The sequence below is a fragment of the Diplotaxodon limnothrissa genome, linkage group LG16, assembly GCF_057381915.1.
Source record: "Diplotaxodon limnothrissa isolate DT_005_m linkage group LG16, D_limnothrissa_male_GT1.1, whole genome shotgun sequence".
In the NCBI taxonomy this organism is placed as follows: domain Eukaryota; kingdom Metazoa; phylum Chordata; class Actinopteri; order Cichliformes; family Cichlidae; genus Diplotaxodon; species Diplotaxodon limnothrissa.
The window spans coordinates 26,024,684-26,051,919 of record NC_140611.1 but is presented as its reverse complement, the minus strand read 5'-3'; the positions used below and the strand labels follow the sequence as shown (position 1 = coordinate 26,051,919).

At 43.4% G+C, this 27,236-nt stretch overlaps 1 protein-coding gene across 7 annotated transcripts in view; it reads left to right on the top strand.

Moving 5' to 3' along the window:
* map3k13 (mitogen-activated protein kinase kinase kinase 13) overlaps positions 1 to 23,983 on the top strand; it is a 39,166-nt gene extending 15,183 nt beyond the window's left edge. Inside the window, exons 1-15 of one of the 7 annotated variants that reach the window (XM_085373747.1) lie at positions 6,754 to 8,183; positions 11,580 to 11,670; positions 11,763 to 12,466; positions 13,789 to 13,972; positions 14,073 to 14,264; positions 14,913 to 15,071; positions 15,203 to 15,361; positions 15,464 to 15,572; positions 15,692 to 15,801; positions 15,922 to 16,038; positions 16,405 to 16,566; positions 16,715 to 17,471; positions 17,549 to 17,619; positions 17,761 to 18,052; positions 19,129 to 23,983. In XM_085373747.1, coding sequence (XP_085229873.1) covers positions 11,836 to 12,466; positions 13,789 to 13,972; positions 14,073 to 14,264; positions 14,913 to 15,071; positions 15,203 to 15,361; positions 15,464 to 15,572; positions 15,692 to 15,801; positions 15,922 to 16,038; positions 16,405 to 16,566; positions 16,715 to 17,471; positions 17,549 to 17,619; positions 17,761 to 18,052; positions 19,129 to 19,230 — 3,045 coding nt within the window. In that variant the 5' untranslated portion in view covers positions 6,754 to 8,183; positions 11,580 to 11,670; positions 11,763 to 11,835 and the 3' untranslated portion in view covers positions 19,231 to 23,983. Of the gene's footprint in view, positions 1 to 220; positions 284 to 6,753; positions 8,184 to 10,611; positions 11,329 to 11,579; positions 11,671 to 11,762; positions 12,467 to 13,788; positions 13,973 to 14,072; positions 14,265 to 14,912; positions 15,072 to 15,202; positions 15,362 to 15,463; positions 15,573 to 15,691; positions 15,802 to 15,921; positions 16,039 to 16,404; positions 16,567 to 16,714; positions 17,472 to 17,548; positions 17,620 to 17,760; positions 18,053 to 19,128 lie in introns of those variants that run through there. The other 6 variants (XM_085373744.1, XM_085373746.1, XM_085373745.1 and 3 more) reach the window with 6 other exon arrangements.
* Positions 23,984 to 27,236: the final 3,253 nt, after the last annotated feature.

Sequence of the window (27,236 nt, the reverse complement as noted above, 5' to 3'; positions counted from 1 at the left end):
CTCCTTCCCTCAGCAGTCTGGGGAAAGGGGGGTGCCGTTCTCATCTGGTGACTCATCCGTTGAGTTGATTTATTAATGTCACTGTGGAAATGTTGCAGTTGGCAGCATTTCCAATTGCGCATCATGCTTACAGTGCATTGTCCTTATTTAAGCCTTTAAAGTGGAACACGTTGCTCGCACGAACCCCGTTTTCACCGCTCCGTGTGTGTTTATGCTGCAGGTGAGAAGCTGAATCCAGTTCCCGCTCTGCAGACCTCTGAGATGGTCAGAAACCACCTGACAGGTCAGTAAATGAACACACTCACACACATGCAAAGTCACAAGCATGTGCTGACCAGTATAATGGCCGAAGTGATGGTGCCCACTGAGGGGAGGGTGTCAGAGACTGTGTGAGACGATAGATGACCTTTTGGTGAGAGAAAAGAACAATTCTCCTGACGTTCTGACCTTTTTATTTTCTCTCTGACTATCGTAGTTTTTCAGCCCTGAAGCTATTAAACCCCTACTGCTGTAAGATTATTCTTTTTATTACTATTATTATTACATTTTTTAGCATTTTGGGCCTTTGTTACTTAGGGAAGTATAGAGTGGATAGGAGAGAGAGAGTGAGTGACACGCAGGTAATTGCCTGGCCTTTGCAGTAAGGACTTCGGTATGAAACTGTGCCCTGAGTTCTTTGAGTGGACTTTTTTTTGCCATCTTGTTTACCTGAGTATATGTAGATACTCAGTAATTTTTTTTGCATTGTTGTTGCCTGTAGAATAACTAATTGATACATTTTCTAATAATTTCAGCTGTAGATTTAGGTGTTTTATGTAAATGAGGAGAGCATGCATAAAGCCTCCTGTGCAGGAACCTGAAGTTAAACTGTACTGGAACAGTTATTATGTAATATAGAGAAAGAGCAGCAGAGCAGAGCATTTACACCCCGTGCTAGTTATAATGGTCATAATGATTCGATAACTGAAGTCACATGACCACAGTTTACAGGAACATTTCTGACTGCTTGTGTGGTTTTATGTGTTCATAGTGCAGCTGTGTATGTGTGTAATGAATGGGATGTGACCTCATTTAACTGTAATTCTGTAGGAGAAAATCACAGAGGTGGTATTGGTACACTGTAATGTCCTTATTCAGTGTCTTTATTGTTCTTTACTGAGTTTTCCTGATATTTTGAAGTGCTGCTTTCCAGTGATGGCTTCTAGAAGGTGACTGAGGAAGTGGAGCAAGCCTGGCCGTCGGATCTGTGTGGAAGATATTAATCAGGGTTATTCACAAGTTATTATTTTGTGTTGAAAGCTCAAATTATACTTCTGTGCTTTCAGCTAAATCTCATTCATCAACACTGATCACCTCTTCCTTTATCTGAGGCCAAAGAGAGAAGGAAAGTCTGCTTAGAGAGTACAGATAGAAGTGTGGCTCTTCCAGCTGCTCACCTGTGGGGGTAAATGGGTTTTAAAGGCATCTTGTCTGAATATGTGAGTGGGTTGATATTGATGTGTGTTTCATAGAGTTCTGTTTTATTGCTAGATATTCATATAAAGACATTGCTTTTAATCCGCACTGCTCCCTGCTCAGCTGTGATGCTGCTGATATTTCTCAATAATCCCAGGGATCTTTTCTACTCCATATTCTTATAAACACAGAAAGACTGGGGGAAAACTTACCATTTAAACAGTAAAAATACTTTGTAATGGAGAAATTGCAAATTTAATGAAACACACTGGTGAAGTGTGTTTAAGGTGGTCCCTAATTTCTTTAAAAACACTTTTTTGTTAGAGATTATTTCATCTTGACTTCAGTTTAGTTAGATTAACTCATTTAATTGGTTCTGACTTTCAGCTTCTAAATGTTCTACTGCTGTGCTAATTGTGACCTTTAGCAAACCCTTCATGCTATTTAAAAGCCTGAAAAATAAGAACATGTGTTGTTATTTGACACTGGCGCTGCAGAGGGATTAATTTCCACCGGACGTGATTGCAAAGCAAGATATTTTGTCCCAATTTTCTTTTATGAGGGGGGTGGGGGCAGTATTTCATGACAAATAGATAGTCCTCACTGGATCCAGCCTGCAGACATTTGTGATTTTGACACAATTGGCGTGAAAGAACTGATTTGGTACAAAAGGATTTTCTCCTATGCCGAAACAGTTTGTCCTACTTACGGAGACGCCACCGCAGCCTAACCTTCTGTTCCCAGCTGGTGCTGCTTTGAAATGCACGCCCTCCTCCTCCTCCTCCATCTCTCTTCCTCTGCTTTCCTCTTCATCTCCGTTTGCACCTCCTCCTTTCTGAGTCTGTGCAACAAGCTCCGCCCTTTCCGCCCCCCCCCATCTCCTCTGCTCTTTGAGCTGCGTCCTCCCTGCGTCAGACGGCTCCATTCATGAAAAGTGTGACGTGAGCAGGTCTTCATCGTCCTGGTGACTATGCCGCCCTCCCACTCACAGCCCAGGTGCTGCAGGAGTTAGAGGAATGTCTGTCATCTTCCATCCTCTGCCTTCTCCCTCACTCCTGTTCTTTTATTATTATTTTTTTCCTTTCTTCTGAATCCCGACTGTCAGTTCGGTCTTCCTCTCGCCCGGCTTTTTCCCCCCCTCCACACATCCCTGCCTTAGCTGAGAGAGGACCATGAATCTGAGCCGTGTCTGCTGTGAGTAATCTGCTGATGCTATGTCTTTTGCCGTTCATCTGAGTGGAAGCACTGTAATGTGGAGGTACTTGTCCTTCTCATGCTTATGGGTATGATTTTTCTCTTTTGCACATCGCACATCTGCAGGGAGTCTGTCTGTGTGTATAGAGCACATGTCAGTATTTGTTCAGTAGCAGTGCTGCAGGAGTGTGTTGAGCAGTCGTGCGTTGGTGCGTGCTGGAGCTATTTTAGGATCAGCGGTGACGCCGCTGCTGGGTTTTGGGTTTTTTCTTTCTTTTTTTTTTCTTTTTTTTGATGCAGTGCTTCTCTGTGCCCTCTGAAGGACAGGTGGGATGTAGGTAAAGATACAGGGCAACAGACCCGCCCTCACCTGCTTTATTTTTGCCAGCAAATGCAATAAATAATAACAATAAATAAATAGATAAATAACTCCCCCTCAGTCTGACTTATCTGGGCCACATGTATTTTGTGTACAGTCACGGTCATTCCAAACCACACTGACTTTCCTTCCACTGCTTCTCATTCTCAACTCTCGCATATTTAACGTCCCCCTGCCCGCTTCGCCATGTTCGACTTTCCTGCAGCTCTTTACATCAACCTCTGGAGAGCTCTGTGTGTGCCCACCTCTGTCCTCTGCTACTAAGCATGTTTATGTAACTACACAAGATGAGTAGCCACCAGCCAGGCTTTAGAGGAGAGGAGGTGGAGGAGGGGACGACTCCAGCGTACGTACATCCAGCCGTCCTTTTGCAAGAGAGCATTAAAAAAAATAAATAAAAAGCTGGATATTCATGTTTATGAGGGGTTTTCTCCAGAGTGTCTGACTTTGCTGATTGGGGGAGGTTCACTGCTTAGATTTACATGCATGCTGTGTTTTTAAGAGCAAGCAGGGAAAGCATGAAGCCAGGAGATAACAGGAGCACTAATGTGTATTGATTTTCTGGGCTTTCTGCTGTGCTAGAGAGGCTGTTTTTGAGCAGAAGGAAGAACATGTAGAACAACACCCACTTGGTCCCCTTAGAGTCTCTTGCCCCACTTTTCTTTCCTTTTCTTTTTTTTTTTAGCTGGGGCTTTGTGTATTTTCATATTTCAGCCATTATAACGGTGTCAGTCACAGGCAGGCTCCTGCAATATGCATGTTTGTCTGTGGTGTCACTGTTTGTGTCTGTCTCTCTCCTTGTTGTTGTCGGGCCAGGCAGGCCGTCCCTATTAAAAGAGCACAAGGGGAATTGTTGTGGCAGCAACTGCCCTGTTGTGCAGTATTGTGTGTGTGTGTGTGTGTGTGTGTGTGTGTGTGTGTGTGCGCGTGCGTGCCGCTGTCTCCTGGTCGTGCAGGGCAGACAGGCCCGGTTCACATGGAGCCGGCTCCTCTTGTGTCCTTTGTTGTCGCTCTGGGAGTCTTTCCCACTGGAGCGTGGTCGGTACAGTTTCGCGCCGCGAGCAGCCACGGAAAACAGCAAAACGTCTGTTTTTCTGTTTCGTCTTAATTTTTCCTCTGATTTCACTCATTCTGCAGTCCACCCTCCTTTTTATCTGCCTCATTCACAGCTTCTTTGGTCCCTTTTGCCTTCTTAATCTGCTTTTTTCCCCCTTTATCTACATTTCTCTGAGCCAGTCTCTCCCTCCACTGTCTCCTTGGCCTCACCATCCCTCTCTGTCTGTTCGAATTCATCAGCTATCTGGATGTGTGTGTGTGTGTGGGAGTGTGGTTAGTATTCATAAATAGACCTCTGTAGAGCTTTTATTGCTAAGCATCACTGGGAGCAGAGAGTCTGCTTGACTAGAAAGGCTCGTATTGAAGCCTTGAGAGTTTTGCAGAGGAGCATATGCCAGATAGTTGCAGATTTTTAGGCATTGTGTCCTGGTTGCAGTGCTGTCTGCAGCCTTGCCAAGAGGCTGGAGGGAGAGAGTGTGACGTGTCGATGGCGCACAAGCTTTTCTTCAGTTATTTATTTTCTCCGATTCTGGCTTGTACCAGATGAGGCTATTTGAGGCACAAGTTGTGTGTGTGTGTGTGTTTGGAGTGCTAATGATTCACAGTCGTGCTCATTCTGTTGGTCATCTGGAGGGTTTGAATGCTGACAGCACACTCTTCGGGTTTGTTTTTACTCACTCTTCATTCCCTCCTACTCATCGCCTCTCGTTGCCACTTTCATTCATGCACCTAACCTCCCCTCTCCTCCTCCTCCTCCACCTGACTCAATCTAGTCTTCACAACAAACCCAATTACACATGATCCCACCTGGCACTTTCCCTGTGGCTTCTAGCGGCAGCTTCGACCTTGTTCCTATTCGACCAGCAACGCCAGTCAGACCCTGAGCAGGCAGGTAAACGGGCAGGGATTATTGTTCTGTGACCCGCTTTCGCCTTCGGCCAATAACAGGTATTTTAAGTCCGCCCAGGTGAGTCAGCAGAGGGAATCAGAATATGAAAAAAGGGTATTAGTGGGAAATGTCAGCCGTGTGACGGCAGATGCCCGAGCGCTGTGCCAGATTCGTTTATTTCTCCCTTCCACAGCTCTTCCCCACACCAGCAGATTATTACTTTCACCCACCTACGGCAGCCTGTCCAATCCCCTCTGGCAGGCCTTGATAGCAAGCGAAAGCTGATTTACACGTCGGACCACATCCCCGACTATCAAATCAGGACCGGGCAGCTCACATTTCCGAGGAATTTATGGAAATATATGAGCAGCATGTTTACAAATTTCACATCATTGCTTAGTCACTAGATAAGCAGAGGCCGCAAAAGTCCATAGAGTGCACCGAGGAGAGAAACAAGCACAGACATCAGAGTTCAGCTGTTCAATTATGACCCAGAATAACCAAGACGAGCACATGCTCAGTGAAGACGAGCGCTGCTCTCACCATCTGTCTCTCACTCATGTTTGTTTCAAGACAAGAGGGAAGTGGGAGGCATGAAAGTGCTCTGTTGTTGCAGGTATTTCTTTCCTCCCAGAAATGAGCTCTCAGGAATGACCGGATGTGAAAGGCTGTGCCTCATTGTGCTGTAGGCATGTGTGCGATTTGATTTTGTTTGTAGGGCAGCTGTTGAACCTCCAGTATCTCATCAAGTGAGATGTTTACTTCTCTTCTGACATCTTATTGTTCAAAAGGAAGCTGAAGAACTGATCAGTGGAATGATATGGTTTTCCTCGTCCTCGTGACCTCTGTGGACGAGTTGACGTGATTGGTTCAGTTTGTCTGCTTGTTAGCGGGATTGCTCAGGTTTTAACGGAGGTGAGTTTAGGCTAAAGTTGGACGTGATTGACTTTTGATGCTGATCCACGTCTGTATCTGTATCCTGGAATGTTTTTAGAGGATTTGTTGCTATTTCAGTTCACATCTTTGCTAATATGTATAAAATGTAAACAAAAAAAGGCTTGAGTGACATTATCTTGATATTCTAAAAACCAAATCCAGATCTAGATATCATTCTGTGTCCAAGACAAGGTAGCACATGTTACAACTACAGCCTTCACGCTTGTAGCCTCCCCAAGTGTTGGATGAGATTGAGTGCGACTGGAAGCAGAAGGTCAGGACGGATGCTGTGTTGACATGGTAACGTGTGAATGATGTGGTGGGATAGGGGCTAAATTGGTTCTTTGTCAGGGGGTCGCAGCTGTCACCTGAAGGGAGGTTCCCTCTATGGGTCCCAGCAGGGCTTCTCTTAATGAGGAGCACAGAGACGCAGATGCCGCCCGCAATGCCGTGTTTTGCGGGTGGACTGTGTACGTGCATTTACGCTCAAAGTATTGCTGAACGTCCTGCTGGCACAGAGTGTTGAAGCAGGATCTAAACAACCATACTGGCTTTTGCTGAGTGATACAAAAAAAACTGCATTCCCCCGTGAATTGCTGGGAGTAGTGGGATTATTGGATCTCGCCAGACACGCCCTGGGCATGTGTGCGTCTGTCTGTGTATGCGTGTTTGTGTGTGTGTGAGCATGTGTGCTCCCTGAACCTGATCCCCCTGCACCACCAGCTGTTGTATGCACTCGGATATGAAGCGTTACAATAACCAATTGCAGTGAGCTGTTTATCCGGCAGTGCTGCTCTGCTCTTTTAAGGTTGTATCTATATACTATGCATGTACATGTCATGATCTGTTAGGCTTTAGGTCACCTTTAGAGAGGCAAGAAATGAAAGGAATTATGTGGAGGATAAATTGAGGGGGAGGGCTGAATAGGGTCTGTGTTTGGACAAGCATGTCTCTAGAGCCCTGTAGAGGGATTAAATGATCAGCCTCTGATAATTTCTCCCTCTCTTCCTCCCTTTCTTTCTTTATTTTACTCATTCTGCTAAATAAGTGGGTTGTGTACTTCTGCGAAGCAGCACCGAGTTCGTGCAAACACTCCGTCGGTTTGTCCTTTTACTCAGTCACGATCTCTTTCGGAAAGTCCTGTAAATAAATGCCTGTGGAAATGAAACCCGCAGCACAGACATTATTCATGGGATTCTACGCCCATAGAGATCTTCCATTAGAGATTAATGGAAAAGAGCAAGAGGTCCATTTCCTGTTCTTGGTGCTGGATTTGTAGAATAAAGGCACTAAAGATTCTTGTTGTTTGGAAAGAGATTTAGTTAAACAAAAAAGTAAAAAGGTGTTAATTTTTAGGTCTTCCTGTGCATGTTTCTGTCCAGTCAGCCTTATCCACCCACAGCAAGCCCACGTCAGAAGCCCAGCTCTGAGAGCCGTTTGTGAGGTGGAATTACAGCATGGGCCTTTGCTCGTACAGCTCGTTTGTCTCTGCTTTGGAAGGGATGGATTTATTGGATACCTGAGAGAGCATTCTCTCCTTCCCCTGCACTCTCAGCAGCCTGCTTAGAGACAGGCCTGCATTATAGATGAGCTCCTGGCAGCCGCCCCACACTCACACCACTCATGTTACCCGTCCAGTAGATACACGGATACAGTACATGCTTTTGGCGAACACTTGCAAAAAGCATTGAACAGAAGCTTGGAATAAAAGTGGGATTAAAACTAAGTTTGAAGTCGGGACTCCAGGCAGTCTGTTGCAGCTTTGTCTGCAGAGAACTTATCTGCAGCCGAGTAATCAGGGCTTGTTTGTACTTTGACCCGTGCCAAGTGGAGGAGCTCTACGACCGTGCTGCAGAGAGCAACATAAACCACGCTGGCTTCAGTTGGACTATATGACTGTCCTCCTTCCACGTAACACAGAGCCAGGGTACTGCTCTGCCTCTCTGTCTCCTCCCTCCTGGACTTTGATCTTTTGTGACCGTGCGCACTGTGCAGCTTCTCACTATGTCCCTTTCTCTCTCTCTCTGTCTCCCACACCCTCTGTTTTCTACAGCTTGCTCAGGCATGATTGGATTTTTGTCCTTGTGGATTTAAAAGAGAAAAAGCTCAAGTGTCATTTACACAGTGATTGATTCACTTTTTTTCCCCTTTTGGGTAGATGAACACAGTCAGACTGTGGATAAAAGGCCATCTGTTTGTCTGAAAACACAGCGTGCGGCACACTTGCAACAAATTAACAGAGGTGGGACCAAGTCATTGTTTTGCAAGTCTCAAGTAAGTCTCAAGTCTTTATCCTCAAGTCTCAAGTCAAGTCTCAAGTAATGTCAGGCAAGTCAGTCGAGTCTCAAGTCACTGGTGTAAAAGTCCGAGTCAAGTCACAAGTCTGAAATTTTGAATTTCAAGTCATTTCGAGTCTTTAAAAAAAAACGAAAAAAAGCATGTTGCAGTTATGCTAAATGTAAATATTAGACCATGTCATTTTTAAATCTGTTTTTCTCAACACATGACAAAATAGTGAACTTAGAAAATATACACAAATTGTGAAATTGCACCTCTTTAAAATGCAGCTCAATTAAACCTAGCTCCAAGAATAATTTTCACCGACAGTTCTGAGATAAGCTGCATGTTATTCTTGGATGCGGTTGTAGGACTGGCTTTAAAATCACATGACAAAAATATCATACACATTAAAAAAAACTGCATCACCAACATAGCCTGGACAACATTTGCAAGTTAGATGAAGTCAGCTATCTCATCTTAGCATATTTATATGCATATTTATAATTATACGGTTCTTGGAGTGAGTGCATACACTCATGAAGTTTAGTAACTTCCGGTCACTGCAACAAGCCCAGGTACAGTTTACCGACGGATGGGTGCAGGACCTTGAAATGCACCGTGTAGAAAGTAAAGACCATCGTACGTATCATAAGTTTACCACTCTCACAAATCGTCGTCATAAATACACATTCCTTAACCGTTTATTAATAGGACCTTTGAGCTCAATGGTAATTAATTAGCAGTGGAAATAATTTTTGGTAGCATCACAGAAATGTAGCAGTGACAATAATATTGTATGCTGTAATCCTACTGTGCAATTAGTGATACAAAACAACTGTTTTATCCTGTGAATAAAAGTATATGTTTTTGTCAATGTACCATAATAACAGAAGCGAAACGCAATATTGTGTCAGGACAATTCACTATTTATGCACAATAAATAAAGGAGCATAGCGCGACAATTTCTGTTCAGCGCCAGACTTGCTTGTAACCTATATCACCAATTATGTTAAAAAAATGACGTATTAACTACAACAGCAGACTGACCTTTGTGTAAATGCTTGGAGCAGACTAACCTGTGAGCTGGAGTGTTCTGGGACGTTATATTTTGTCTTTGAATGGCTGCAATCCAGTCGCCTCTTTGTTACTTCGGAAACATGGCTCGAACAATTTCTCTTCAACGACGTAATCCGATAACAACCGATCTCTTTACCCGTCGGCTTCCCGTGGCTGTCATGCGACCGGCTATTGCAGTTAATAATACAACAGCTTCTTGACATTTTTGTGTTTCTTTTTATCACTGTATAACTGATTTTAATTGAAAGCCTGTGTGCGCTAGTACCGCTTGCCACGAGTTCCCAGAATCCTTTGCGGTTCTATCCGTGAATGACGTCACATTTTCAATCTCTATATAATATGCATGTTAAATTTTATATTTGGGGTAAAATATCAAGTCTTTTCAAGTAAACCGGTTCAAGTCCAATTCAAGTCCCAGGTCATTGGTGTAAAAGTCCAAGTCAAGTCACAAGTCTTAGAACATTTTTTCAAGTCAAGTCTAAAGTCATAAAATTAATGACTCGAGTCTGACTCGAGTCCAAGTCATGTGACTCGAGTCCACACCTCTGCAAATTAAAGCCTCGGCCTGGAGGATTTGACCGGTTTTGACTTTGGCAACTCCTGGTGGCAGTGTTGGAAAAATGCACTGTGCGTACAGAACACCTCTAGTCCAGGTACACTGACCTGCTATATATGAGCGGCTACAAACCCAATTACTACATCATGAATGTAGGTACACTTACAGGAAAAAGGGCTTCAGCACAGGTAAGAAATAATATTATATTTGAGAAGCAATGAGTAGTAATCAAACACACAGAGATTTTAGTATAATATTAAAAATATTCAGAAATTGCTGCTGAATAATTAACCAGGAGTTAATTTTTTTTTACTACTTTATGTTTTTATCCAAACATAGTTTTTATTATATTTCATCCTACTGTCGTAAATGCACTCAAATTAGTCATTGCCTGAAGTTCCCCACAGTCTCTTTAAAATCTGCCTTTTAGGAAATGACCGATCCTTTTAAAAGTTGCAAAATTGGTAGCAGAAGGTGAATAATGTTGATAGTTTTGGTTCTGTTGTTGCGTAATAAATAGTTTTGTTTGTCACGTTGCAAAATTGCTGGTAATTTTTAACTATGCCTGATGTTATCAGGCAAAAAGTGCTTGAGCATGAATGTTTGTGCTTAACCTTTGGATCGGTATGCATGATGAAATGATCTCTACTCGGGGTTCACCAGCTGGATGATCTTTCAGATTTATTTCCTGATTAGTGTTATTAAACTATCAAACCTTAACCTTCAGATCATGTGAGCCAGTGTTATGTAACACAACAAAATTTTAATGTTTTTTTTTTTTTTTTTTAATTATTATTATTTTGATTTTATGCTTTTGCCACGTCACCATCAGTGGACGTGGAAGTATTTGTGTAATATTTGTGGATGCAATAGGCAATTTGTCAGTGTGATTTGGTATTTTATTTCCTCAATTAACAAAGAATTATAATTATGCCATCCATCCATCCATCCAGTTCATGCTTATCCCAGCTGTCATGGGGCGAGAGGCAGGGTACTTCCTGGACAAGCCGTTAATCTTTCGCAGGGCTGGTCTAATCTGCATGTCAAAATAGCCTTCATCAAGACACCAAACCCCAAGTTGTAAATGTTAGGATAAAAGTTATAGTTTTATAAAGAGCAAGCAGGTTATATAAAGTTAGACATAGAAAAGGGTGCTTGTATGAATGGGTGAATGAGGCTTGCAGAAAGAAAGCACTTTGAGTGCTTAAATAGAGTAGAAAAGCTTTATAAAAGCACCAGTGCATTTACCAAATATGTCACAATATCAAAATCCAAATATAAAAGTGCATACAGAGGATTTGCATATTTTTTGTCGTTTATTTTTAAATGTTGTGTCCCTTCCTGACTCACAGACACATTAGGATGGTAAAGATCTTCACCTGGTGATTCTGTGTCGGTTTCTGACCCTCCGTGTTCACGGCTGCCTGGGCCTTTGTTGGCTTTAAGACTGAGAATGGGCTGTTCGTTCCAGATGTCTTCCTCTCAGCAGTCCTAATACACAGCAAGGTCTTTAATCCCGTCTACAGTGTTACTGCTTCAGAGAGATAATAGAAAAGCCTCGGTTGGTGTGTGTGATTGGTTTCGGCCGACTGTTTCCTATAAGTTTCCTAGAAATGAGTTATTAGTATTAATTCTGCAGTGTTGTCTCTTCCGCACTGAATTGATGCCTTTCTGATATTTCCAACATCATTTACCCTGCAGTGTTTGCACTGTGTAGCTAAAAATAATAATCATTAATGCTCTGTCAATCCCTGCAGATCTAATAGAGGACATGAGAGGTGTTCATGTCTGTTTTAGGACGTAATAGGGTCCTATCATGCAGACAGCTTTAATTATGTTTTATCTGAGGTGACTATAGTTATGTAAATGTATTTAATTGCATTCCTGTTTTTGTAGTTTTTAATCTAGTTAACAGTTTCTCATTCTGTTTTTCTCTTCAGGTGATTTTCAGCATTTAGACAAACCAGTGTGTTAGGACACGTCCCACTCATCGTCACTGGGCAGCCCATACACATGCACGACACCATGGGCAGCTCCCCTGAGGTGCTCTCTTGGACTTCCTGTCCAAGTCTACTGGTGGGCAAGCTGAAGGAGGAGCTCAAACTCACTGTGGTTGGGGACAGCATGAAGAAATCCAGCTCGCCTAACTCCCAACCGCAGCCTCCTCAGGCCCCTCTATCCAACTTACCTCCTCAGATCATCACAGACCTCGCTCCGCCGACACACCTGCCCGTTCCCCTGCTGCAGACGCCTGGCCAGGATGAGGAGTCCATGTTGGGCGGTACTAGTCCACCAAACGCAGCCCTGAGCGTGGACTCAACTCGGAGCGAAGGCGGACACTTTGACAACAGCGTGCTCCAGCTGCAGGAGCAGGACCACGAGGAAGCTGGGTCGCCGGCATCCCATGAGCACGTTGGATGTGGCAGCGGCATGGACGAGCATATGGGAGAGGGGGACTGTCCAATGGACCACAATGGAGAGGGCAAGCCGAACCTCCCGCATCACCCTGATGACATCAAGCTGCACTTCCAAAGAGCCCCTCCTGGGTCGGGAGGCTTCTTAGAGGGGCTCTTTGGCTGCCTGCGGCCTGTGTGGAACATTATTGGGAAGACCTACTCTACTGAATACAAGCTACAACAGCAAGGTAAACTTTGGGTTTTATCTTTCTGTTTTGCATCAGTTTAACACGCTAAATGCTTTTTGTTTAATTCAGATGTCCCCGTACCTGTGAAACTTCTGAGAAACGAACAAAAGATTCCCTCTTGTTTCTCCTAATGTATTCTGAAACTGTAATTGAATAGCCCGTCCTGGCTTCGCCGCTTTGCTGTTGCAAGTGAAGCTGCACAGCTGTCAGTTTGAATTGAGGTCATGGTAAAGGTAGGCTCACCTTGCCGCAGGGCTGCACGCTCAGGCTGGACGAGAGCTACGGGATATGAGTCGAGGTCAGACAGAACTGGGCTGGATCTCGTGGCTGCTTAGCCGTAGTTTGGGCTAGAGGTCGTAGCTTCTGTTTCTAAAACCACTTAAACAGCACGATTCAGTATTTGAAGGTCTAAGACATTTATAGGAGCTAAAGGCTTATTTATACAAATATTGGTAAGAACTATAAAATATGTACTTTCTGGTGTATTTTTGTGGTCATTTGTGGAAATTTACACCACTGTGGATTTGAAAGCTGTGATCAAAGTGCAGACTTTCAACTATAATTCAAGGGTTTAACAAAAATATTGGAAGACAAAATGTGTGTGAATAAGAGGGAGGCAAGCAGAAAGATGCAGTCAGTAGTGAAGGTGGATGTGTTTAAGTACCCGATGCCAGCCATCCAAAGCGACGGGCAATGCACAAGAGGGGTGAAATGGAGAGAACAGGCAGGGTGGAGTGGGTGGAGATGAGTGTTAGGGGACAGAAGGATAGCAGCAAGGATGAAAGAAGGTTTTACAAGATAAGAGACCTGCTGTGATGGAGACGGTACCTATAGGTATCTGAACCTATGGAGCAGGTTTGGCCACGAGAGCCGGTGTCCTGCAGATTTTAGATCTCACCCTGGGTCTTCACACCTGAATCAAATGATTAGTTCATTACCAGGCCTCTGGAGAACTTCGAGACGTGTTGAGGAGGTAATTTAGCCATTTAAATCATCTGTGATGGATCAAGGACGCATCTAAAACCTGCAGGACACCGGCCCTCGAGGTCTGGGTTTGGACACCACTGCTATAAACCAATATGAAGTATTTACTTCTTCATAACTTGTAGGAGTAGCTTCACATTTATATAAACCGAAATGAAAGACACACAAACATCCTTATCCTTGGGCTTTAAGCCTATAAAACACTGTTCTGAAAAGCAAGTATTACTGACATTACTGACAAAAAAGTTGCTAAAGAACACATGTAGTTCATCATGTACACTTTGCAAAGTACCAGGATGCTGTGGTCATTTTGACAAAACTTGCTAACCTGATTTCAGACATGTGGGAGGTTCCTTTCGAGGAGATTTCAGAGCTGCAGTGGCTCGGCAGCGGAGCACAGGGTGCCGTCTTCCTGGGCAAGTTTCGCTCCGAGGAAGTGGCTATCAAGAAGGTGCGAGAACAGAAGGAGACGGACATTAAACACCTGCGAAAGCTCAAGCATCCCAATATCATCAGCTTCAAGTAAGTCCACAGTCACTCGCCCTTGTGCGTGACGCGTTTGTTTCATCTGGTGGCGCTCTGGGTGTGTTTAACATGTATTCTGTCTTTTTTTCTGTGTCAGGGGTGTGTGCACCCAGGCACCTTGTTACTGCATTATCATGGAGTACTGTGCCCAGGGTCAGCTGTATGAGGTGCTGAGAGCGGGGAGGAAAGTGACCCCAAGGCTGCTGGTGGACTGGGCCACAGGCATTGCCAGCGGCATGAACTACCTACACCTGCACAAGATCATCCACAGAGACCTCAAGTCTCCTAAGTGAGTTTGTCGGGCAGGAAGCTGATTAACTTTCTGACGGAGGAGCATCTTATACATTTGTGTTGAGAAAACACAGTAGTAGACCCAAATCAAATTTAAGTTATTTACTCTTTTTTTTGTGGGAATGAAATGCATAGTTTTCCTGGTGCATCATGAGTGCTGTGTTCACACAATCCATTCTTTCTGCTCTGAATAGTCTGACATTAACTCAAATACCATTCTCAAATTTAACAAAAGCTACTCGTCTTCATGTAAGAGTATGACAGATTGTTCTGTCTCATCCCCGCTGCACGCTTGCATCTCTAATCAATATCATCGTGCTGCAGCAGTGCCGCACACTGTATTAGTCAGCAGAATAATAGCAGTCTGAATGTGCTGGAAAGGTCAGACTCATTCGACTAATGGGGTGATTCAGATGCTTCTCTATCAGCGAAGTCGTTTTGGCTTAAAACTGATTCTAAGTGCTAAAGAAAAAAAAGCTCATACCCTGTAAAAACTTGTGCATTATCATCATCATCAGCCTGAATGTTTTAACCCCGGGCCAACTCATCCTGCTTTGTCTGCCTTTTTTTTTTTTTCCTTTCTTTTTACACTCCTCTTAACCAAATAGACTGACCTTGCTGTGTTTTCTCTTTGTGCATCTTTTAGTGTTTTGGTGACCCACAACGACACTGTGAAAATCTCAGACTTTGGCACATCCAAAGAGCTCAGTGATAAAAGTACAAAGATGTCATTTGCGGGGACGGTGGCCTGGATGGCCCCAGAAGTGATAAGAAATGAGCCTGTGTCTGAAAAAGTAGACATCTGGTGAGTAATAGATGAAGAAATATGAAGCAATGTTTAGCTTTTCCACATCATAGAAAAGGATGTTTTAAGTGTCATCTTTAATAGTCATGTTTCTGCAATGAAACCTGTCCATCTTTGCTTGTGTGTTGTAGGTCATTTGGAGTTGTGTTATGGGAGCTACTGACTGGAGAGATTCCCTACAAAGATGTGGACTCATCCGCCATTATTTGGGGTGTCGGGAGCAACAGTCTCCACCTTCCCGTCCCCTCCACGTGCCCGGACGGGTTTAAAATCCTCATGAAACAGACATGGTGAGCAAAAACAGCTTTTCTACTACATCACTTAAAATATGATGACTGCTAGAACGTAAACATACTCTGTGTATCTTCCTTCATGATTTTCATGAACTCCAGGCAGGGAAAGCCCAGGAATAGGCCGTCGTTTCGTCAGATTCTCCTACATCTCGACATCGCCTCTGCAGATGTTCTGGGAACTCCTCAGGAGACCTACTTTAAGTCTCAGGTCTGGACCAATACTGAGAAATGCAAGACTACACCTTAACTTTGTGTGCTTTTTGCAGTGTAATTCTTTGTGCAGTGAATGCTCTGGCTGCATGTTGACTGTGTAAGTCCATATTACAGGCAGAATGGAGGGAGGAGGTGAAGAAGCATTTTGAGAAGATCAAAAGTGAAGGCACCTGCATCCACAGGCTGGACGAGGAGCTGATCCGACGCAGGAGGGATGAACTCAGGTGTGTGGGGAAAAGAGAGCAGACATGTGGCTTGTTAATAGAAGACATGGTTTTTAATTTGTACATAAAGCAGAAGTTACTGGAGTTGAACATTTGGATGCATTTCATGCATGTTCTCAGGCATGCACTGGACATCCGGGAGCACTATGAGAGGAAATTGGAGAGAGCCAACAACCTCTACATGGAGCTCAGTGCCATCATGCTGCAGCTGGAGGTCCGAGAAAAGGAGCTGATGAAGTATGTCGATAAACATTTTTGTCACATCTGTGCTTTACTAGTATCCTGCTCTCATTGTGCCCGTATTTCCTCTTTCAACATTTCCAGTAACAAACTGCAACAGAACTGAAAGCATGTTCAGCTAGCTAGAGTGACAAAAATGATCTGAATGGTATCGTCAGTATTTTTAGATTTTTCCTATGAGTCTCTGCTTTTTTTGACTTACACGTGATGTACATAAATAGTGAGTTTCTTAAATTATTGCAGATTCCTCGATGTAGCTTTACTTGTCAGGAATGCTTTTCACTTCCCATTAATGTTTGCTATGTTGTGTTTAACTAAAGTGCAGTGTGACTGCTTTTCCCCCATGATCTGACTTAAATCTAGTTCTGTGCATCACCGTAGGAGAGAGCAGGCGGTGGAGAAGAAATATCCCGGCAGCTACAAGCGCCACTTAGTCCGACCGATCGTTAGATCCAACGCTGTGGAGAAGCTCATCAAGAAGAAAGGAAGCATTTCCCACAAACCTGGGATGCCTCCCACCAAAAGGTCTGATTTTCAAACGTATTATCTCTATTAAAAGTTACACGTTCATGTATCTGTAGGTTCAGCTGCAGATGTGTGATTTATCGCAGTTCAGGTCAGAGTGTCATTTAAATACTTAAATGAACTGTTGAATACAATTCATATTTTCCAGGCCAGACCTGCTTCGCTCTGATGGCATCCCTAGCGTAGACCCTCTCCCGTCGCCCTCACCGCTGTCTGCTAGCCCGAAGGTCTCCACCCCTCCTGGCAAAGCCCGGTACCGAAGCAAGCCTCGTCACCGCCGCGCCAACAGCAAAGGAAGCCACAGCGAGTTCTCCACTGTGCTGAAACCCATTGCTGGAGCACCAGAAGAAACCCACTCTCTCCAGGAGCAACCGATCCACCATCATCACCACCACCACCCTCCTCAAACGGAGGGGAACTTTCTCCCCTTGAAAGGTCGCGAGCAGGCTGTTGTCAACTGTGCCAACAACCTGCGATACTTCGGCCCCGCCGCCGCCCTCCGTAGCCCTCAAACTGACCACATGCAGCGCCGCGTTTCTGGCTCCAGTCCTGACCTCATTTCCACCGCTGTGGATGCAGACACGCGACAGCGGACTTCATCCACCAGCTCCAAACCTGCATCAGGCGCTGGTGCTGGTTCTTTATGTCCCTGCTGCCAGGCTCACCCCTTCCCCGGCTGTCTACACTGTCAGGAGACCCCTCCCCTATCAAGCCACCCAGAGCTGCCGCACTACTCGCTGCTCAACACCCAAGAGGGCAACCAGTCTTCTCTGGGGGCGCACAACAAAGACACAGTCTCAGATGGAGAGACCACAAAGAAGACAGAGACGCAGGAACAGGATGCATCCCAGAACGCGCACACACTGCCCTCTGCACTGCCCCGCACTCTCAGGCCGCTCAGGAAGGTGAGCAGAGCTTTACGCCGATGAGTATGTAACGTGTGCTTGTGTGGGATTAAAAGCTGTTACCGCTTCTTTTTCAGGGTGGTGATGAGTCATCCGAAGAAGAAGAGGGAGAGGTGGATAGTGAAGTGGAGTTTCCAAGGAGACAGAGGTGAATACAGAAGGTCATTTAGTTTGCAGCAAAAGAAAATGATCTTTAGCAGATCAACTAGGAGCCATTTTCAAAAGAAACTGCTGCAGTAACCATGTGGAAGTTTTCTTTTCATTTTTTTCTCCCCTCTCTCCTTGACAGACCTCATCGCTGTATGAGCAGTTTCCAGTCCTATTCTACTTTCAGCTCAGAGAACCTGTCGGTGTCTGACGGAGAGGAAGGAAACACCAGTGACCACTCGCACAGCGGACCCCTGGAGAGGCTGAGCGCCAGTCAGGAGGAACACCTGGACGAGCTGCTGTCCCACACGCCGGACATCCCCATCGACATCTCCACCCAGTCAGACGGCCTCTCTGACAAGGAGTGTGCCGTCCGCAGGGTGAAGACGCAGATCTCGTTGGGGAAGCTGTGCTCCGACGAACACAGCTACGAGGTCAGTTTGCGTGAATCTCTATGCAGATGTAACTCGAAGGGTGGTAAGATCCACCGCTTCAGTCCAGATAGCTCTCAGCAGCTTTGTAAAAAGACACGAGTCCAGACCATGTGGTCTTCTGACTTTAATGGTGTCCTAACATTTCCTCCAGCGCCACCATGAGCGGCTGTTTAAAGGATTACTACCAAAATGGGTTTAGCATGCGGATATGAGCATTTAGCTGAAAGCACTTCTGTGGCCAAATAAAGGCTCTCAGATGGTTTAAAGGGCTGGGCTTCTACATATAGACTGAAATAATGTGACACTATGCACATCACTTATTAATAGTAAGCCTTTGCTCTATCACTACTGATAAACACACTCTGTATTCGTATGTAGGGCATTAAATCATTTTACTTTGATGTTTAATTTATTCATTTACAGGGGACCGAATGTGCTCATTTCTAATTCTATATTTTTATCTTTGAACTTTGCTACAGTAGCTTTGAATGATTCTCAGTTTAAAAAAAAATCCCTGCAGCTCATCAGTTCATCCTCTGCCTGAAACAAGTGGTTTTAGCTGCTCCCCATGCACAAGCAGGAGCAAAGCCGTCTGCAGCCTGAGCTTTTGAGTCACAGGGGCTGTTTGGGTGTAATCAGTCCATACTGACCTTATTATAAACTATGGTACATCTTACATGCACCTTGAAAGAAGCGGGGGTTGCACCCGTTTTTTGGCTTCAGAACTGTTCTTCGTGGCACAAACTCAACAAGGTGCTAGAAACATTCCACAGAGATTTTGGTCCATATTCACATGATAGCATAACACAGTTGCTACAGATTTGCCGGCAGCACATCCACCCACTGTGGTCATAAAGGGGTGGATATGTCAGCAATACAAATAGCCTGTCATATTTAAAGTTGGAACTAATGAATCCAAACCCTTTTTGTTTGGAGTCATAAGAAACATTAATTTATGTTTATTTTATTTACTGCATTGCACAAAACCTCATTCTTGAGATCATAATGCATCTCAAATCATCCCTGATGCTGGATCTTTCTTAATGTTCCCCTGTTTGTTCCCTTTTGTCTCTCAGAATCCGCTACAGTTTGGGGACTCGGACTGCGATTCGTCAGAAGCAGAGTGCTCCGATGCCACTATTAGAAACAACAAAGTCGGGGCTCCTTCCTCGTGGTGAACCTGCCTAAAGGGCTCATCATCTTTCTTGCCTGGAGGCCATCATGTCCTTCTCTGCTCTGCAGAAAATACAGCAATAAGAGGACAAACATTGTAAACAAAGCTCCCTATAGCAACGTCCTATGTAATCTCTCCCATATGACCCCCACCCCTCATCTAGCACAGCATTCAGGCAACCCATTGCAGGGATTCCCTTTTGAATGATAATGTACAATAGATAGTTTAACGTTCATAATTTATTTTTGTCTGAGTTCTGAAGGAAAATTCAGGAGCTATGAGACTTCTCTGATCTGAACAGAGAGGAAATAAACAGACATTTTGAATCTAAACAAGGGTTTACTTTGTGATGGAGAGAGACCAGGACTGGAAGACGGTGTAGATGATGACGATGATGATCATGATAATGATGAGAAGGGCTTATCAATCAGAAGATGATGGCTTTCAGTGGGGAGATGCATAACTGCAGTAGTTGGTCTCTCAGGTGACTGACCCAGAATAAAAGCGGCTTTCAACGTCTCACTGTTGTGGACAGACATCTCCAAACAACAAGCAATCGCTCAGCTCATACTGCAGCCTGACCAACCTGCTTTATCATGAGTTTACAGTATCAAGTCCCAGTACCCCACCTCCTCCGCTTCCACCCCGCCTCCCCACTGTGAGTAAAGTGGGGAGCATGGAGCTCATGGAAAACATTGTGAACACCAGCATGAACAACCTGCCTCGCAACTGGATTTTCTCCCTCCCTGAAACCACCGGATGTGTCTGTTCTTCAGGATCCCCCCGCCCTCACGTAGCTGTCGAAGCATGCTTCTGCAGCTCGCGAAATGAAAACGCTGCCCCAAGACTGCATGAAGCGGACAGAGCATCGGAGATAAAGACATGGCCGAGAGCTATAGGAAAAAAAAGAAAAAAGAAAAGAGACTCTTCCTCTCTGACTCTGCTCGTCCTTCTCTTAAAGACATGCCAACGTCATCGTCATCAGCAATCAGATGTCACAGGCAGAGTTACTGAGGGAGTTATCTGTGTGTGAGAGTGTGAGTGAATGTGAGTGTGACAACGCAAAGTCCTTTCCTCTCCATTAGACATTACAGTTTCAAGTCTCATCTCAGGATCGTTCAAGGACTGTGAAACTGGACTGGACCAATTATATGAAGGAATGTGTTTTGTTTTTTTTGTTTTTTGAGCGGCACATATTAAGGACCATGCAGGAATACTCGAAAAGGTCTTACAGATAGCCTTGATGTTCAACGTTTTATTGCTGTAACAGACTTTAATGGGATGTGGAGACGAGGCATCCAGGTGCAGTATCCCATTTCTTGAAATCTTCAGGTTCGGCATGTTCCACGGATCATTTTCTAGCAGGGTGGATTATGCCGATGTCCAAAATGGTCATTATTTGCGAATTATAACAGCAATAACACGAGTGAGAAAGAAGTCGCTTGTTCAGGATCTTGCATGTCTAGCTGGCTAGACGCGAGCATAGTGACTGGTAGCCAGCGGAGAGCGCCAGGCGTCAGAGCTGCTTATAGAGGCTATTTTTTTAAGTCCAGAGTGGGATTTTAGAATTTCCTTTAAGGCACTTAAAATACTTAAATAAACACTAATCCATTCACATTCAAAGTGTGAATCTTGTAGGCCAGATTTATTTATTTTTCTTAAAATACTTCCTTATGTAGTCCCAAATAGTTAAAGAGTTTCTTGGTTAATCCTTTTTCACCAAACACATGCAAATACAGGTGCCTTTGATCACATGTTTAATAATTTATCAGTTTAACTCTTTTCACCATCAGCCCAGCTGCAGGGCCCTTTTAGAAGAGCTCTTTAAATGACCGTAATTCTGTTTCTGTTTGTGCCAGAGACACAATTCAAAGGGTTTCAGAAAGAAGGGATCACGAGCTTCACAGGGATATTTGTTGTGTCACGGTACCACAAAGCATTCACAAGGTACTGATGGCTGAACACGGACAGTAAAACCAACTAAGCCGAGATGTTACCATGTGCACTCCTCAACTGATTTTGCCTTGAGAGAAAATTCAAATGGTTCCTGAAAGATGAAAATTATTTTGTCATGTGTTGTGATAAGGGGTTAAGAAGCATATAGACCAAACTAAAAATGTATTATTTAAAAAATCTGAAAAAATATAGGCTTATGGTTAGCTAATGTCCTCTGTCCTCCTCAGCACACACACCTCCTTAAATCTGGATGGTTTATTCATTTATGATTCAAAATCAAAATAAATGCTACACTTCTTCCTAATAACTTGGAACATTAGTGCATGTAGTAAAGTGCAATCAAAGGTTTGAAAAAGCAAGAGCTCAAAGAGTTCCTTCTCTTTATCCAAAAAGGAGTGATTGGGAGGCTGGAGCTTCGCATTTCACACCTACAGCTAGTTAGGAATCCCCTGTTAACCGAACCTGAAGCCTGCATACGCAGAGACAACACAGGGAGAACATGCAAACTCCACACGGGGCTCAAATTTAGAAAAATCACAAGTTAAATGCTAATTTTAATATTTTGTCAAGAATCTGTTCTGGTTGTTTGTGGGTTTATAGTTGTGTCTTCAGCGGATAAAATGCATGCATGGTTGGTTCGAGGTCTTTCCCTGCAGCTTTCAGGCCATCTCCGATCTTTAGTGTGGCGCACAGTCTAATCAGCGTTGCGGCTTTTAGCACATACCACAGGTGGTTTCAGAATTTTTGTGTAATGGTGAGATGTTTCGCACTTTAGAGTTACATTTTTTTCCAAAGACTTCCAATTCACACAAACATGCACGGCTGCTTTTTTTTTTGAAAGGCAGTCAGGACTCGACATTGTTTTAAAGTTTTAAAAAAAAAAAGTATGAGAAAAAGCCTTTAAATGAAATGTTCTCTTTAATGACAAGTTGTGTGACCGTCCACAGGAAGATGAGATGGTGATGCACTTGGTGTGTTTTAGCATATAACAGCCATACCTGTAAACTCCATATACATGCATGGAAAATCTCACGATTACAGAGCTAACCCTTCTCCTAAAAGCAATCTTTAAACATGTGATCAGAGGGAATCTTTATTTTGTGTTTCTGTGAAAGGTGATAAAATGACTAACCCTGTGCTGCTAAACGGTATGATAAAGATTCAAAACAAAGCGCTGATGTTTTTTGTTTTGCGGTTCTTCGTCCAGCAGAAACAGTTTTCTCTGAATTTTTCTGAATATCGTTGTTAAAATGCCCTGTTTTTGTGGCCATGTCTTTGCTGCTTGGGATGGTCAGGTTTTGTGCAAGAGCAATATATGGGCAGCCACTAGATGGCGACAGTTAGGCTTGTGTTATGTAAATAACCTGACTCATCCCTTTTTCTGACTAACATCATTTAATTCCTGATGGTTATCCAGAACAATATTACTTTTTACCTCTCTGGTTGTCGCTGAAAAGGGATACTGCATCTGTGAGAGAGCTCTCTTTTGTTTTGCTTTTAATAAGCCCCATTTCTGTCATCATCCTCACTGATCTGATCTTCAAGCTGACAAACAGCCAGTTTCAATTTAACGATAATGATGTCAAGCTGCCGGCTCAAGCGTGTGCAGACGGCTGAGATTCTGCATATAAAGGAACATAAGCCAGAGACGAGGCCACGGAGCACCGGAGCGACCTCATCTCAGTGTTACTCCTGTACATAAACACCTGTAAATGTCATGTGACCCATTATCGCCTCCCTCCCTCTCTCTCTTTGTCATTGCACAGCTCTGGCAAAGCCTCGAGCTTGATGACCAGCGGACTGGTTGAGCAGGAAACTCTTGAAGTCTGTCCCCACATCAGTATTGAACACTACAGGAGGGTGTGAGTCATAAACCCGAGCAGCACAAGGTGATTATTAACGCCGATGGACGGACTGCCTTTTGCTCCACAGCTTCAGAAAGGCTTACACCTTCTGCCTTTCCTCGAACCTCCTCCTTCACTCTTGTTTACGTTCGTGTGAAATAACCCAGCGTGTTGTAATGACGGGGTAATCCGATCAAGCTGTTAATAACATTATCTTTCTGGCGTATATCCTGTGAAGTATGATTGTTGTGTAGTTTTAATTTAATTTTGATCTTCTTTTTTTTTTCTTTGTAGCTGGCCTACATGATTGTTGAATTTAATTTATTTTGGATGACTGGTGAGGAGGAGTAGTGTTCTTTTTAATTTCAGGCAGCTTCAGAAATGTCACGACCTACGACTTCTCTCCTGGAAAGTATTATTTAAAGGAAGCACAATGAATTGGTCAGGGAAGAGGACAGTATTTGTGTGTGTGGTTGAACAAAAGCATCGTCACGTTGACCCTGCAGGGGACCATTCGTCATTTAGCTTTGATTTAGCAGACTTTACATCAGTAATTATCTCATCGTAGGTTGTTAGGAACCACTTTCAAACATAAGTCAGTCAGTGGGCTGTCTCCGCAGTGTAAATGAGGCGTGAAGCCTGGAGGGATGCGCGATGCTGACCTCGGTACATCTGCGGGGACCCCCACTTCCTCTCATTCTTACTAGGAAAAAAACAAACAACTTGCATTCAAATTTCTGTGAAATCGTCTCTCTAACTGTGGACATCCTGTTGCCTCGTCCTGTGTTATCGGACTCATGTTTCTTTGTTACTCTTGTTTCTATCCTCTTTCCTGTTGAAAGGCATTATGATCAACCAATCCTGTCAATTTCCTGTATTATCCAGTGTACAGTGCAACGAGTAACTGGGAGAATTAAATCAGCGCAAACAACTGCATGGAATAAATGCTGTACTGTACCCAAACCTCTGTGGTCTGGCTCTTCTGTTTGTCCCCTACTCTTTAGTGCTTCTTTTATTGTCCTCTATTTATTTTTTGCTGTGTGTGTGCAAAAGCCACGCCGCATATTTTCTGAAGAAAATTGAAAACGGGTGCAATCGTTCCTTCAAAGATCTACCTGTTTTCCTGTTTTGTTACAAAAAAGAATTCAGCTATTTGTTGGTAACACATAAATGTTCCATAAATATCTATCTAGATCTCATTTATGAGATAGATAGATCTTGAGAGACAGAAATGCATGTATATTCCTGTGTGAAAGTATTAAGCCACTCCTCATTTCTTTATTTATTGAAATGTGCAAATGTTCACTGAATATATAAATTATACAAGACAAAAACAGAGCATATACAATTCAGTGTTTTGGTATGACCACATTAATTGTTCAACACAGCCTGAACTCTATTAGGTATTAAGCAGTCTTCAGGAATAGTAATGAAGTAAAATAAAAGCCAGGCTGAGTTCATGAGTGATGATGTTCCATTGTGAGTTTTCCAATCCAGGTATGATTTTTTTTTTTTTTTTTTTTTTTTTTTTTTTTTCTTTTTCCAACCATTGGATAAGAAATCTTAGGGCTGTTATTTCATGGTAGGTTAAAATCTGGTGGTGTTTTTCTGTGTTCATAATTCCATCACTTTTGGCAAGATCCCCAACATACTGGCTGAAATACGGCTCCAAACAACAGACTGCTATAGGCACTTGCTGTTGAAGAGCTCTCCTGACCTCCTTCGTACATATTGACAGTAATTTGAACCAAAAGTTTCAGCTTCTTCACTCCATCAGACTTCTTGTCACTAATTTCAGTCCAGTTTTTGAGTATTTTTTTGGCGTAATTCAACATTTCCCCACCTTAAGAATGATTTGTTGACAACCACCCTTCTACTGAGACCATTTCTATTGAGGCTCCAGTGAGCAGTAGATGGGTCAGCTGAAGGACCAGGTTTCTTAAGGACATAACTTTCAGATCCGGTTTATCTACTTTATATAGTATTTCTTTTAAATGTTTTTTAAAGCTTGAACTTCCTTTTTTGTCCTCTACTTGTCCCGTTTCCCCACATTTTTTCACAACACACTGCACAGCTTGCATAGATATGCCAAGTTTTCAGCTAAAACTTCTCTGGGAGTGACCTCTATGGTACAAAAACACTTTAGGTCTGTCAAACTGTGCTATCATTAGCATTTTCCATAAATTAAACTAAATAAATTGGATCAAATAATGTTATTTGTCATGCTCTTTAATTTAAAAAATGGTTCTTTGATAAGTTGGATGAGTCATAGGTCAGTGTTTAGTGGCAGGTTAAAAAAAGGGGAGGGGATGGGGTGAAAAAGCAGTAAATGTCTGAAGAAAATTTTTAAGAATGACAAAGCTTGGAATACAGACGAATGAGAGGATGCTCGAGACATTTGCACGTTACTGTAGTCCTGTGGAGGCTACACTGTATACTTTATTATACCCAGAAGTTTGTATACTTTTATTTTTTACTATAAAATATTACTGAGTTGGCTTTTAAACCAGCTCTTCTCCTTCCTGTTGATAGGTAGGCTCTCAAAGTTACTTCATTAACATCTTCAGACCTAGGGTTGCCAACTCCCTGAAAAATAAATAAGGGACACCTCGTGGCCAGGGCCGGGCGACCCAGTTGTCTTCACCCTTCCCAGTGTGGTGAATTTTCTAGCTCTTTTTTTGTGTGTGAAATTATTTTTTTAACCATTTGACTTGAAGTTGATTTAAGTAGATGCATATTCTATTCTTTGTGATATGAACACATGTGAAACAAATGATCATTTAGCCATTTATTTTTAGCTCAAAATGACAACATTAACACAATAAAACAGGTCTCTTTCTTAAACAGAAGCCTGTCATGCTTAATTTTTGAGAATATAAGTAAATCTTTCTTTAAAAGAACTCTGTCCTGCTTAACTTAAAATAATAGAAAACAATAGAAAGAAAAACATTCTTGTAACAGTGCACATTTAGTGCATTTAGTACAATTGGCTTCAGTTGAGGTATTATTTCAGCTTTTCTAATGCTAATCAGCTGCTCCTGTTTGTAAACCCGCTTGTTCCCATGATTACGCATCTTAACTCATCATCATTATTCATCTATGTATTACTTTTATGTATTAGTCATCAATTTGTTGTAATCATCTATCCTTGCAGTTGTTTATTACACAAAATAAATTATATTATCACACTTCTGGCCACATAGCGCTGATATTCACTGCACATGCCCATATTAACTTTTTCCAGCCAGGTGTTTTCCTTTTCCCATTCTTCCCTTTGTCTGAGGGGAACAAACATTGCTGCTCTAACGCTGGGCTTACACTGTGCGGTTTTAGGCCCATTTTGAGCCGATTTTTGAGTGATCGGACCGATTTTGGCCTTCATCGTGCATCGTGTAGTATACGTGGGGTAACGAGAAGTGATTAACACCTCACGACCAGCTCCCGATCATCAATCGCTCGTGAGGGTGTCACCACAGGCGCTCACACTGCTCGCGCGCAAACGTAAACGTTGGTGAAAAAGACGGCGCAGCACGGCTGTGCAGCGTGTGATCTGGACACAAGCGATGGAGGCACAACTTGTAGAACTTTGGAAAGCTCATCCGAGCCTTTTCGATGTGGCATCACAAAATTATCACGACCACAACAACCGTGAAAATAGTTGGATTTACACTGCTGCTCAATCACAGCTGCCTGATCAATGTTTTTCATTAGCAATTTAGCAAAGTTGATGGTGGTGGTGTGTCTGTGTGAGTGAAAGACAGAGAGAGCGAGCGACAGATTTTCTGTTATAACCTTCATGTTATGGAGGCACAGTGTGAGCACTCAGGTCGCATCAGAGCATCGGGCGGTATAGTGTGAGACCTGCATCGTGACCTACCAACTTCTAACCCTGCGAGTCAATCGTGCAGTTTGAGCAGGAGCTGAATAACGTGACTGAAAAAAATCGCACAGTGTTTGCCCAGCTTTAGGTGTACTGTCATCCGAGACTTGCACCGCAGAGTCGGCGTTTGTTCCCCTGTTGGCCATGCTTCTTGTTGTGGTCATCTGTTGTCTTCCGGTATTTTCTCCGCAAGCGACCTTTCCTCGACCAATGAGATGAGCGGTAATCTGAATTGTCATACTCGAATTGTCATAAGTGTGCTGTCAGCTCATTGGTCACAAAGCAGGAGAGGGGCTGGGAATTATGTTTTCAAACAAAGCGTTAATTCCA